General features: G+C 40.0%; 1 protein-coding gene across 1 annotated transcript in view; it reads left to right on the top strand.

Moving 5' to 3' along the window:
• Positions 1–14,383, top strand: part of LOC130835551 (ATP-binding cassette sub-family C member 4-like) — a 201,615-nt gene that overhangs the window by 143,642 nt on the left and 43,590 nt on the right. Inside the window, exon 26 of the mRNA XM_057707189.1 lies at positions 657–812. Coding sequence (XP_057563172.1) covers positions 657–812 — 156 coding nt within the window. The remainder of the gene's footprint in view (positions 1–656; positions 813–14,383) is intronic.

The following is a 14,383-nucleotide window of genomic DNA, read 5'->3' as shown; positions in this document are numbered from 1 at the left end:
ACTGGCTGCTGCCTTTTAAATACTGCCTGGCTACTGGCTGCATTTTACAATTTTAAGACGTTTCCTTCCAAGACAGAACATAATTAAGATAGTTAGTATCAGGAAGGGATTTAGTTTTATCTACCAAAGAATATTTCCTCTAAATAACAGAACGCACAGAAAATGAATGGTTGTATGTGTATGACACTTCAGACTTGAGTTATTGACCATCTCTGTAAAATTATCCACATAATTCTCAAGGTCAAAATTTCCAGACACAAGGAATAAAGCTAATTTAAGCTTAATTTTTAAGGACCACTAAGGAGACTGATGGCTTTTCACGGCCTGTAGATTGATGCTGTTATTTTAAACTTTTTTTGGACCAGGGGGTCTAAACCAGGGGGCTTTTGTCAATGTCTGACAATTCTGGTTGCCACAATTTAGGGAATGCTTCTGACATCTAGTGGGTAGAGTCCAGAGATCCTGCTAAACATCCTACAATATACAGGACAGGCCCCTAAACGAACCCTCTCCCAATAAATTATTTGGCCCAAAATTTGGTGCCATGGTTGAGGAACATTTAAACTACACTCTATGTAGTCATCTTCAACAACCAGGGTTTCTCCTAGGTTTGTTACATTTTGTTAATTCTTAATCTCTCCTGTATCTCTTTACAGGTGGGCATTGTGGGAAGAACAGGAGCTGGAAAAAGTTCCCTCATCTCTGCTCTTTTTAGATTGTCAGAACCTGAAGGTAGTGTTCGGATTGATGATATCTTGGCATCCGAAATTGGACTTCATGATTTAAGGAAGAAAATGTCAGTCATACCTCAGGTACGCACAGAGCATTATCACATTCTTTTTATAAGGCACCTAAGTGTAATTGCTTTTCATTTGATGGTTTTTTTCAAATTGCATGAAAAGGCTGATTTTCCCCCCCAATAGAGCGTATTTTCAGCAGCAGGTATTTTCAACAGATATTTTCATCAGATACCAGGTTTTTTGTTTGTTTGTTTTAGTTTATTTTTTATTGAAGTATAGTTGATTTACACTGTTTTGTTAGTTTCTGGTGTACAGCAAAGTGATTCAGTTATACATATACATATATATTCTTTTTCATATTCTTTTCCATTATGGTGTAGTATAGGATATTGAATATAGTTCCCTGTGCTATACAGTAGCACCTTGTTGTTTATCCATTTTATACATAATAGTTTGCATCTGCTAATCTCAAACTCCCAATCCATCCTTCCCTCATCTCCTCCTCCTTGGCAACCACAAATCTGTTCTCTATGTCTGTGCATCTGTTTCTGTTTCATAAATGAGTTGATTTGTGTCATATTTTAGATTCCACATATAAGTGATATCATATGCTATTTGTCTTTCTGATCCTGACTTCCTTCACTCAGTATGATAATCTCTAGGTCCCTCCATGTTGTTGCAAATGGTATTTCATTTTTTTAATGGCTGAGTAGTGTTCCATTGTATATGTATAGCACATCTTCTTTATCCATTCATCTCTCGATGGACATGTTTCCATGTCTTGGCTATTGTAAATAGTGCTGCTATAAACATAGGAGTGCATGTATCTTTTTTAAATACAGTTTTGTGTGGATATATGCCCATGAGTGGGGTTGCTGGACCATACGGCAACTCTATTTTTAGTTTTTTCCTTTTTGACTGGCATTGTTTTATTTAAAAAGTTCTTTTTCAGTTTAATTTTTATTTTATATTGGAGTATAGTTGATTTTCAATGTTGTGTTAGTCTCAGATGTACAGCAAAGTGATTCAGTTATACATACACATGCATCCATTCCTTTTCAGATTCTTATCCCGTATAGGTTATTACAGAATATTGAGTAGAGTTCCTTGTGCTATACAGTAGTTCCTTGTTGATTATCTATTTTATATATGGTAGTTTGTATATGTCACTCCTAATTCATCCCTTCCGCCCTTCTCCTTTGGTAACCGTGTTTGTTTTCTAAGTCAGTGTGTCTATTTCTGTTTTGTAAATAAATTCATTTGTATCATTGTTTTAGATTCCACATGTAAGTGATATCATATCCTCTTTGTCTTTCTCTGTCTGACTTACTTCACGTGGTGTGATAATCTCTAGGTCCATGCATGTTGCTGCAAATGACATTATTTTATTCTCTTTTTATGGCTGAGTAATATTCCATTGTATGTATGTACCACATCTTCTTTATCTATTCTTCTGTCAACAGACAGACATTTAGGTTGCTTCCATAACTTGGCTATTGTAAATAGTGCTGCTATGAACATAGGGTGTGTATATCTTTCTGAAATACAATTTTGCCTGGATATATGCCCACAAGTGGGATTGCTAGACCATATGGCAACTCTATTTTTAGTTTTCTGAGGAAATCCCATACTGTTTTCCATAGTGGCTGCACAAATTTACATTGCCATTGGTAGTGTAGGAGGGTGCCTTTTTCTCTACATCCTCTCCAGCATTTGTTATTTGTAGACTTTTTAATGAAGGTCATTCTGACCAATGTGAAGCAGTACCTCATTGTAGTTTTGATTTGCATTTCTCTAATAATTAGCAATGTTGAGCATCTTTTCATGTGCCTATTGGCCAATGTATGTCTTCTTTGGAGCAATGTCTCTTTAGGTCTTCTGCCAATTTTTTGATTTGGTTGTATTTGTTTTTTGTTATTGAGTTGTATGAGCTGTTTGCATATTTTGAAAATTAATCCCTTGTTGGTCACATTATTTGCAAATATTGCCTCCCAGCCTGTAGGTTGATTTTTCATTTTGTTTATGGTTTCCTTTGTTGTGCAAAATCTTATGTTTCATTAGGTTCCATTTTTTAATTTTTGCTTTTATTTCTATTGCCTTGGGAGACTAACCTAAGAAAACACTGCTATGATTTATGTCAGAGAATGTTTTGTCTATGTTCTCTTCTAGGAGTTTTTTGGTGTCATGTCTTATATTTAAGTCTTTAAGCCATTCTGAGTTTATTTTTGTGAATGGTGTGAGGGTGTGTTCTAACTTCATTGATTTACATGTGACTGTCCAGCTTTCCCAACATCACTTGCTGAAGAGACTGTCTTTTCTGCATTGTATATTCTTGCCTCCTTTATTGAAGATTAATTGTCCGTAGGTGAGTGGATTCATTTCTGGGGTCTCTGTTCTGTTCTATTGATCTATATGTCTGTTTTTGTGCCAGTACCATGCTATTATGATTACTGTAGCTTTGTGGTATTGTCTGCAGCCTGGGAGGGTTATGCCTCCTGCTTTGTTCTTTTTCCTATGGATTCCTTTAGCAAATCTGGGTCTTTTATGGTTCCATATGAATTTTAAGGTTATTTGTTCTAGTTCTGTGAAAAATGTCCTGGGTGATTTAACAAGGATTGCATCAAATCTGTAGATGGCTTTGGGTAGTATGTCCATTTTAAGAATATTACTTCTTCCATTCTAGGAGCATGGGATATGTTTCCATTTCTTTGAATCATCTTCCATTTACTTGATCAATGTTTTGTAGTTCTCAGAATATAAGTCTTTCATCTCCTTGGTCAGGTTTATTTGTAAGTTTTTTTTTTTTTGGATGGACTTTTAAAAGGGATTGTTTTTTTACTTTCCCTTTCTGATGTTTCATTGTTAGTGTAAAGAAATGCAAGCAATTTCTGTATGTTAATATTGTATTCGGCTGCCTTGCTGAATTCATTTATTGGTTCTAAAAGTTTTTGTATGGAGTCTTTATGTTATAGTTTTCTCTATATAGTGTCATGTCATCTGCATATAATGACAGTTTTACCTCTTTCCTTCCAATTTGGATAACTTTTATTTCTTTTTCTTCCCTGATTGCTGTGTCTAGGACTTCCAATACTGTGTTGAATAGAAGTGGTGAGGTGGGCATCCTTGCCTTGTTCCAGATTTTAGTGAAAGCTTTGAGCTTTTCACCTTTGAGTACTATGTTGGCTGCGGGTTTGTCATAAATAGCTTTTATTATGTTGAGATGTTCTCCATTTATACCCACTTTGGTTAGAGTTTTTTTTTTTTTTATCATAAATGGATGTTGAATTTTATCAAATACTTTTCCTGCATCTATTGAGATGATCGTGTGGTTTTTGCCTTTTGTTTATGTCGTATAGCACATTGATTTGTGTATGTTGAACCATCCTTGTGACCCAGGGATGATTCCAACTTGCTTGTGGTGTATGATCTTTTTTATGTGTTGTTGGGTTCAGTTTGCTAATATTTTGTTCAGAATGTTTGCATCTATATTCATCAAAGATATTGGCCTGTAATTTTCTTTTTTGGTAGTGTCTTTGGTTTTTGTATCCGGGTGATGGTGTCTTCATAGAATGACTTTGGGAGTGTTCCCTCCTTGTCAGTCTTTTGGAAAAGTGTGAGAAGGATTGGTGTAAGTTCTTCTATATATGTTTCACACAATTGCCAATTCCCCAGTGAAGCCATCTGATACTGGACTTTTGTTTGTAGGGAGGGTTTTTGGTTGTTTGTTTGTCTTTGTTTTTTTTAACAGATTCTATTTCACATCTAGTGATTGTTCTGTTCAAATTATCTATTTGTTGATTCAGTTTTGGTGGGCTGTATGCTTCTAGAAACTTGTGTATTTCTTTTAGTTTTTCCAGCTTCTTAACACGTAACTGTTCATATTATTCTCTATTTTGGGGTGGTTTTTTTTTTTGGTTTTTTTTTTTTTTTTTGATTTTTTGTTTGTTTTCTGCAGTGTTGGTTGTTATTTCTCGTCTTTCATTTCTTATTTTGTTTATTTGGGTCCTCTTTTCATCTTGGGGAGGCTGGGCAGAGGTTTGTCAATTTTGTTCACACTTTCAAAGAACCAGCTCTTGGTTTTATTGATTTTCTTTCCTAGTTTTTAATCTCTTTTTTATTTATTTCTTCATCAATGTTTATTATTTTCTTCCTTCTGCTGACTTTGATTTTCTTTGTCCTTTTTCATTCTAATTCTTTTAGGTGATAAGTTAGGCTGTTTATTTGAGATTATTCTTGCTTTTTGAGGAAGGCCTGTGTTACTGTGGCATTCCTTCTAAGAACTGCTTTTGCTGTATCCCACAGATTTTCTATGGTTGTGTTGTCATTTGTCTCAAGGTATTTTTTAATTTCCTCTTTGATTTCATGGTTGACCCATTAGTTTTTTAGTAGCATGTTGTTTAGTCTCTGTATAATTGTTTTTTTCCACTTCTCTTTCTGTGATCGATTTCTAGTTTCATGCCACTGTGATCAGAAAAGATGCTTGAAATAATTTCTGTTCTCTTAAATTTGTTGAGGTTTGTTTTCTGTCTTAGGATGTGGTCTATCCTAGATAATGTTCCATGTGCACTTGAAAAGAATGTGTATTCTATTTTTCTTTAACATAATATCCTGAAAATATGAATAAAGTCTAACTGTTCTGTTGTATCATTTAGGATCTTTGCTGCCTTATTGATTTTCTATCTGGAAGATTTGTCCATTGATGTTAGTGGGCTGTTAAAGTCTCCTACTATTATTATATTCTTGTCAGTTTCTCCCTTTATTTCTGTTAGTATTTGTTTTATGTATTTGGGTGTTCCTGTATTGGGTGCATATACATTAACAAGTGTAATATAGTCTTCTTATATTGATTCTTTTATCATTATATAGTATCCTTTTTTATCTTCCTTTAGGACCTTTGTTTTCAAGTCTGTTTTGTCTGATATGAGTATTGCTACCCCCACTTTCTTGTTATTCCTGTTTGCATGAAATAGCTTTTTCCATCCCTTCGCTTTCAATCTATGTGTGTCCTTTGCCTAAATTGAGTCTTTTGTTGGCAGCATATTAGAGACTCGTGTTTTTTTTTTTAAAATGCAATCTGCCACTCTGTGTCTTTTGATTGGAGCCTTTAGTCTATTGACTTTTATGTTAATTATTGATGTATATGTATTTATTGTCATTTTAACCTTTGCTTTCCAACTGATTTTGTATTTCTTTGTTCTTTTCTTTTTCTTGTTCTTTTTTTTTTTTGGCTGCATTGGGTCCTCCTTGCTGCACATGGGCTTTCTCTAGTTGTGGTAAGTGGGAGATACTCTTCGTTGTGGTGTGTGAGCTTCTCAGTGCAGTGGCTTCTCCTGTTGCAGAGCACAGGGTCTAGGCACACAGGCTTCAGTAGTTGTGGCTTGTGGGCTCTAGAGCACAGGCTCAGTAGCTGTGGTGCACGGACTTACTTGCTCCACTGCATGTGGTATCTTCCTGGACCAGGGATCAAACCCATGTCCCCTGCATTGGCAGGCAGATTCTTAACCACTGCACCACCAAGGAAGTCCCTCCTTTTGTACTTTGATGGTTTTCTTTTGTATGATGCTCGGGTTCTCTTTTTTTGGTTTTTGTGAATCTGTTGTATGGTTTTGATTTGTGGTTGCCCTGCTCTTCAAGTATATTAACCCCTTCCTATATCAGATTGCTTTAGACTGGTAGTCATATAGACTCAAACACATTCTGAAAAAAAACTCTACATTTTCTTACTCTCCTCCCCCACATTTCATGTGTTTGATGTCCTCTTTTACATCTTCATGTGTATCCTTTTGCTCTTTGTTGTGGTTATCATCACCTTCACAAAATTTTTTTGATTTTTTTCTTGATCTGTACACTGGCTTATTTAAGTGATTTATTGTCCAATTGTGAGTTACTCTTTTCTATATATTTTTGCTTTTCTGTTTAAGGAAGACCTTTCAGTATTTCTTTTAGGACAGGTTTAGTATTGCTGTATACTTTTAGTTTTTGCTTGTCTGAGAAATTCTTTCTCTCTCCTGTTCTAAATGATAATCTTGTTGAGTAGAGTATCCTAGGTTGCAGGTTTCTCCGTTTCAGGACTTTGAATATATCCTGTTGCTCCCTCTGGCTGGCAGAGTTTCTGTAGAGAAATCAGCTGATAGCCTTGTGGGGGTCCCCTTGTAATTAACTCTTTGTTTCTCTCTTTCTGTCCTTAGAAACTTCTCTTTAACTTTTGCCATTTTAATTGTAATATGTCTTGGTATAGTTCTGTTTGTGTTCCTCTTGTTTGGGACCCCCTGTGCTTCCTGTACCTCGATATCTATTTCCTTCTTTAGGCTTGGGAATTTTTCAGCCATAAATTTTCAAATACATTTTCAACCCACTTTTCTTTCTCCTCCTTCTGGGATCCCTGTCATGTGTAGATTGGCACATTCTATATTATACCATAGGTCTCATATTGCTTCGTTTTTTTAATTTGTCTTCCTGTCTGCTGTTCTCACTGGATGATTTCTGTTATTCCATCTTCCATATTACTTATTCTTTCCTCTGTATTATCCAATTTGCTATTCATCGCCTTGAGCTCAGCTTTTGTCTCAGCAAATGAGTTTTCCAATTTTTCGTGGTTCCCTTTATAGTTTCTAGTTCCCTTTTATAGTAATCTGCATTTATATCGATAGCCTTTCTTAATTCCTTCAGTATTTTCATTACCTCTTTTTGGAACTCAGAGTGTTCTAGACTGAAAAGATCTGTTTCATTATTTGTTCTGTCAGAGGAATTCTCTTGATCTTTTAGTTAGGAGTGGTTTCTCTGCTTCTTCATTTTAGTTATATTTCTCTTACTCTATGAGTTTAGGAGGAACAGTTATCTACTGTGGTCTTAGAGGGCTGTTTTTATGTGGCAGCATCCCTGTATAGCCTGTGTGAGTTTAATATTTTTGGTGCAAGAGCTGATTTTAGTATGGATGTCTGCTGCATCTTTCTTCCATGTGTGCTGGCCATAATCACCTTGATAAGGGAGTGTGACTGGTGTCGTGGTGACCAAAGCCTGCACCATGTTGAGTGTAGCTTCTTCTTTGCTCTGCAGTTTCACAGGCCTCTCAGGGGAAGGATCTGCTCCCCAGTTATTGGAATAGAAACCCCCATATCTGTTTCTAAGCTGCAGGGTGAGGTAGGCAGGACTGGAGCCCTCCCACTGGGATTGGAGCCACTGAGTATTCCTGCACTGGAGCTGTCCATCAAGGAGTGTGCTCTGTGGTGTCACCTGTCACACCTGCCACGCAGGCTCACAAGGTACACTGTTGTTGGCACTGTCTTCAGCTCCACCTGCAAGCATTCAGCCCTAGTGTCCCTCAGGTACTGTGTTCACAAAGCCACCAGCATAGATCTATAGGCATAGTTCCAATGAAGTCAGGTACCAGAGCCACTATGGTCACACAGTTACACCCGCTCTGGGAGCTGTGGAAGCAGCCCAGACCCCGGCCCCACCTCCATGTGTGCACGCCCACTAAGTCCACAACCAATAATGTTGCAGGATTTTACAGAGTGAAGCAAGACCCCGAGGCTATATGCAGGAAGCAGCATTTATTTGTGCCAGCACAGGCTCAGTGGATTCGTATCCAAAGGCTGAGCCCTGAACACAGTGGGGCCTTGCCTTTTATACTTTTTGTTAATTTTCTATACTTAGGCTTTCTTTGTCCTCCAAATAAGGTAACAAAGAAGGTAGCATATGATTTGACTGGACACTTTTCTTTCATGGCCTCTGGGCCATTTTAGAGTTACAAGGACTACAAAGTAACAGAGGCAGGAGACATGCAAGAGGAGTTACAGGGCAACCAGGCACCTACAGGTAACAAGTGGACCCAGCTACATTCATTCCCAGCTGAGTAGCTGAGTTATGGCCTCTGGGTTCTAGAGCTCCTGGAGCTCCCACTACACTAAAGCTGCCCTGCCCCAGCCACAGGAGCACCTAAATTCTTCTCAGATGTCCTGTAGCTGCTGAGTTTCCAAATGCCGCAGCAGTTACTGCATGAATCTGTGGATTGCATAGCTGCAGGGAGAGGGCTCAGATTTCAGCCCTGCTTCCTAAATTGCACAGCCCCTGAGGATCAGCTCTAATTTTGGCCCCACCTCCACGTGTGGGCAACCCACTGGTGTTTGCTCGCTCCCAGAGCTTGTAGAGGCAACGCCACACCTGCTGAGAGCACCCCAAGAAACAGGCTGCTCTGGTGGGTCCCTCCCCTCCCTTTGCATGCCCATTAACAGTGGCACTTTGCTTCCATGGTGGGCATGGGCTTCTTCTGTATACAACCCCAGTTGCCACCATACCACACTCCAGCCCTTTCAGGCTGTCTCCGCACAGCCAGCCTCATTACTTTCCCCAGGTGTGTCCACGAAAGTCACAGTTTCAGCGCCCAGGCCTCGTGTGCACCAGCAGACATGCATCTCTGGCTGAGGACTACAAGAAGGTGGCACAGACCATCTGTACTGGTCTCTCTCTTTTCTTCTTGCCACACGTTGGCCGCTGCACTCTCCTCCGAGCCTCTGAAGCCCCTTTCTGTCCCAGTTGATCTCCCTACTGGTGACGGGGCTTCTCAGGGTGAGGGAACCTTTCCTCTTCCACAGCTTCCTCCCAAGGGCACAAGTCCCATCCTGATTCCTTTTTTTCTCCCTTTCATTCTGCCCAGTTACATGGTGATCTTTCTTGCAATTTTGCCTGTCTGAGATCTTCTGCCAGCATTCAGTAGGTATTCTGTGAGAATCATTCCAGATGTAAAAGTATTTTTACATCCTCCTATTCCACCATCTTGATTGGAGCCCCGGATACCAGGTTTTGTTTGTTTGTTCTTTTGTTTGTTTTTTGTGTGTTGTGGGAAGACATTCGGGAACCTTTTTGATGTGGGCCAAGCGATGGGATTCTTGAGCAGTGGAGGAGCTGAGGGTGCGGGGCGTGGAGACTAATATCACCCTGTTTGGTCCTGAGGGATGGCTGGTTAGCCAAAGATGGGTAAGATTCCTCAGAGGAGGAACAACCTAAGACAGGCACAGCCGCAGAGGGGCCAACAGGGGTGGTGCATAGAACCTTCCTTATATCACCGTGTTTGGCCCTGGAGGATGACTGGTTAGCCAGAGACGGGTAAGATTCCTCAAGGGAGGAACAACCTAAGACAGGCACAGTCGCAGAGGGGCCAACACGGGTGGGGCACAGACCCCTAATATCTGAGAGAGGTCTCCTGCCCCCAGGGCTGTTTTGCTCTCCACCCCCAGCTCAAATCCACACCTGCTCAACTCGGACCCAGGAAGTAAACAAAGATAATTGCCTCAATCATGTGAGGCCTTTGACTGTTTATGAGTGTAACCTAAGAATGTTAGCCCACGAACTCAATAAAAGCAGCCTGGGATGAGTCAGCGGGGCTCTTGATCCGAGAGGTCTTGAGCCCCCCGGTCCCACTTTTCTCTTCAGTCTGTGTCTGTGTCTTCTTCAAGCTTGCGGCACCCGTCACTCACCTCGAGTCGCCGAGCTGGTCTCGGCAAGTGGCGCCCAACGTGGGGCTCGAAAGGCTTGAGTGACGAAGGTTCACGGAAAGTGAAATTGATAAAAGTAAAGAATTGGGAAGTGCCGTGAAGCCCCCAAGAGGAGAGTAAGAGGCCTCTGAGAAAATCCTGCCAGTAAGTAAATCTCTTGGGTAGTTTGTGTTCGGGGTAAAATATGGGAAATAAAAGTTTAGATTAATATCGACCAGATGTATGCCTGTTACGGCAGCTCCTAAGGGCAGGTGGAGTAAAAAGCAAGTGAAGGTCTTGTAAAAAGCAAGTGAAGGTCGATTGTTAGAAATTCTGTAAATAGTTGAGAATATTGTATGTGGTTTCCTTCTTTAGGCTAACACTGGGTTTATGTACTTAGGGATAAGGTTGGGAACGAACTTAAAAAATTGCATTCTAAAGGGACTCCCGTACCAGGTTCTGTTTGGTCAAATGTGGTCTCTGATTAAGTCAGTATTAAAGCCTCTATTAGAGCCTCTATGGGCTCCTGAAGGCTCAAATGATAGCTTTGATGAAGAAGCCGGTCCATCAGAGGACCGATGGGCTTGTGCAGTGCCAAACGAAACTGAAAAACAAAAAGGAATTAGAATTCATATTGAAGTGATTGATAATGATTATACTGGAGAAATTAAAGTGATGATATCAACTTCGGTTCCATGGAAAGCCCATCCAGGTGATAGAATAGCACAGTTGCTTATTCTGCCATATTATAAGATTGGCAATAGTACAAAAGTAAGGAGAACGAAAGGCTTTGGAAGCACAGGAGAGGCCGGAGTTTTCCTCTCTGAAAAAATTTTAGAAACACGCCCAACATGCTCAGTAACTATAAATGGAAAAGCTTTTAGAGGATTAATAGACACAGGTGCTGATGTTTCAATTATAAGCAGTAATCATTGGCCTTCTCGCTGGCCTACTTGTCCTGCAGACATTACAGTGGTAGGTTTAGGTAGAGCTCATGGCTTGCAGCAAAGTGCTAAAATATTGCCTTGTATTGGCCCAGATGGGCAGCCAGCCCACTTACAACCCTATATAGCAGACCTTCCCATTAATTTATGGGGAAGGGATTTATTGCAACAATGGAAGGCTGAAATCCACATCCCAACGATAGATACTTATAGTATGCAAAGTCAAGAAATGCTAATAAATCAAGGATATCAGCCAGGGTTAGGTCTTGGTAAATATCATGAAGGGAAACTATTTCCCATTCCAGCTGAAGGTAATGCAAATAGAGAAGGTCTTGGATATCAGTCTTTTCACTAGTGGCCACTGTTCGTAAAAGCTTACTGCTTTCCCCAGCACCAATCCCATTGACCTGGAAAACTGATACACCTGTATGGGTTGAGCAGTGGCCTTTAACCATAGAAAAGTTAAAAGCTCTAACAGAATTAGTGACTGAACAGTTAGAAAAAGGGCATATTGAAGAATCTTTTAGCCCATGGAACTCTCCAGTATTTCCAATAAAGAAAAAAACTGGTAAATGGCGTTTATTAACAGATCTCAGAGCAGTCAATGCAGTTATACAACCAATGGGGGCCTTAAAACCAGGCCTCCCATCACCTAGTATGATCCCTGCTAATTGGCCTCTAATAGTTATTGATCTGAAAGACTGCTTTTTCACCATTCCATTACATCCCAAAGATAAAGAAAAATTTGCTTTTTCTGTGCCTGCACTAAATAATAAAGAACCTCGAAAAAGGTTTCAATGGAAGGTGTTACCTCAAGGCATGTTGAATAGCCCTACTATTTGCCAGAATTTTGTTGCTAAAGCCCTTGAACCAGTGCGACTAGAATTTCCTAATTGTTCTTATCCATTACATGGATGATATCTTATGTGCTGCTCCTAATCAAGATTTACTTACTTCTGTGTATATTAGCATGCAGCTTTGCCTTGATAGAGCAGGACTTAAAATAGCTCCAGAAAAGGTACAGATGCATAGCCCATATCAATATTTGGGCACAATAGTTGATAGAACAACTATTAGACCACAAAAGGTGGAACTGAGATCAGATCAAATCCAAACTCTTAATGATTTGCAAAAACTCCTAGGAGATATTAATTGGCTTCGCCCATGCATAGGGATCCCCACCTATGCATTGTCTAACCTATTTGCTTTGTTAAAAGGAGATTCAAAATTAAATAGTCCAAGAACTTTAACATCAGCTGCTTTAGAGGAACTAAAACTTATAGAAAATAAAATTCATTCTTCTCAATTACAGAGAGTAACTGTTAATCAGCCATTGCAATTAATTATATTACCTTCTCCTCATTCACCTACGGGGATATTAATACAAAATGAAGGAATTGTGGAATGGTTGTTTTTAGCAAATACTGTGGTAAAATCCTTGTCACCTTATTTAGAATTATTAACTCAGTTGGTTCTGAAGGGAAGAACTCGAAGTAAGCATTTAATTGGAACTGACCCTTCACATATAATTATTAATTTAACTACTAAAGAAATTCAGGCTTGTTTCCAAAATTGTGTAAGTTGGCAAATTGCCTTTGCTGATTATATTGGGAAAATTGATAATCACTATCCGAAAAATCCCATTTTGCAGTTTCTTAAGAGAACTCAATGGATTCCTATACCAGATGCTTCTATAATTTTTCTGATATGGTGGCAGGACCCATTGACTAATATCTGGTCATCAGGAAGGTTAATCACATGGGGAAGAGGGTTTGCTTGTGTGTCACCAGGACAAGGCCTGGAACCTGTGTGGATTCCATCTCGGAGAATTAAGCCATATCATGAGCGTTCCAAAGAAACGCCATCTTGAATGGGATATAGAATCTCCGGAGATGAACTTTGTACATTTGTTTTCAGGTTTGAGCTTTGGAGACTAAGTTTACTAATTATGCCATCCCTGATAGACCTTTGTGTAAAATAAAACGGATATGGGCTGACAGACAAGATCAGATTCTTTGGGATGTTTGCTGTGGGACGGAGGGTGTAATACTACTTAATGGTTCCTATGGAACAGTATGAAACTGGTCCCCTAAGGGGTATGCAGTCTCTAATGGTTTACACCAAAACAACTCCTCCTGCAATCCCTATAAAAGGTTGTGATGGCGTATACCAATATTGCCATGCACTCGCCCTATCCCATCTTATGGCTTAGGATTGGATTAATACTTCCTTGGCCTCAATTAGAGAATGGCAGAGCTCAAACAGAAATATGGAAACTTCTCTTAAGTTTAAGAACATTACAAATCTGGAATGGCTGCGATGCCAGTGACATATCTGCTGGGATGTGGAGCGGATGGTGTCACACTGGACATACAACAATTACAAACTAAAATAACTGGCATGCAATATGCATCTTTGCAATCTCTACACCAAAGTGCTACTTTACAAAGTATAGCTGATGGATTAAAAGCATTGCATCCATTGGATTGGATAAAAGGCATGAATAGCAGTCTCCTAAGCATTTTGATACTTTTTGTTGTCTTTTAATTATCCTATGTTTAAGTTCTCAGGTGCACAGGAAGAACGCTCCAAGGATTGACTGAAAAAGAAATAACTCGAATAGGCTTATCTTCTCCTACAGGCTTATCTTCTCCTACGAAAACAAAAAGGGGGAGATGTGGGAAGACATTCGGGAACCTTTTTGATGTGGGCCAAGCGATGGGATTCTTGAGCAGTGGAGGAGCTGAGGGTGCGGGGCGTGGAGACTAATATCACCCTGTTTGGTCCTGAGGGATGGCTGGTTAGCCAAAGACGGGTAAGATTCCTCAGAGGAGGAACAACCTAAGACAGGCACAGCCGCAGAGGGGCCAACAGGGGTGGTGCATAGAACCTTCCTTATATCACCGTGTTTGGCCCTGGAGGATGACTGGTTAGCCAGAGACGGGTAAGATTCCTCAAGGGAGGAACAACCTAAGACAGGCACAGTCGCAGAGGGGCCAACACGGGTGGGGCACAGACCCCTAATATCTGAGAGAGGTCTCCTGCCCCCAGGGCTGTTTTGCTCTCCACCCCCAGCTCAAATCCACACCTGCTCAACTCGGACCCAGGAAGTAAACAAAGATAATTGCCTCAATCATGTGAGGCCTTTGACTGTTTATGAGTGTAACCTAAGAATGTTAGCCCACGAACTCAATAAAAGCAGCCTGGGATGAGTCAGCGGGGCTCT

The sequence above is a fragment of the Hippopotamus amphibius genome, chromosome 14 (genome assembly GCF_030028045.1).
Source record: "Hippopotamus amphibius kiboko isolate mHipAmp2 chromosome 14, mHipAmp2.hap2, whole genome shotgun sequence".
Taxonomy (NCBI): domain Eukaryota; kingdom Metazoa; phylum Chordata; class Mammalia; order Artiodactyla; family Hippopotamidae; genus Hippopotamus; species Hippopotamus amphibius.
The sequence above is the reverse complement of the archived record's forward strand: the minus strand, read 5'-3'. Positions and strand labels throughout refer to the sequence as shown.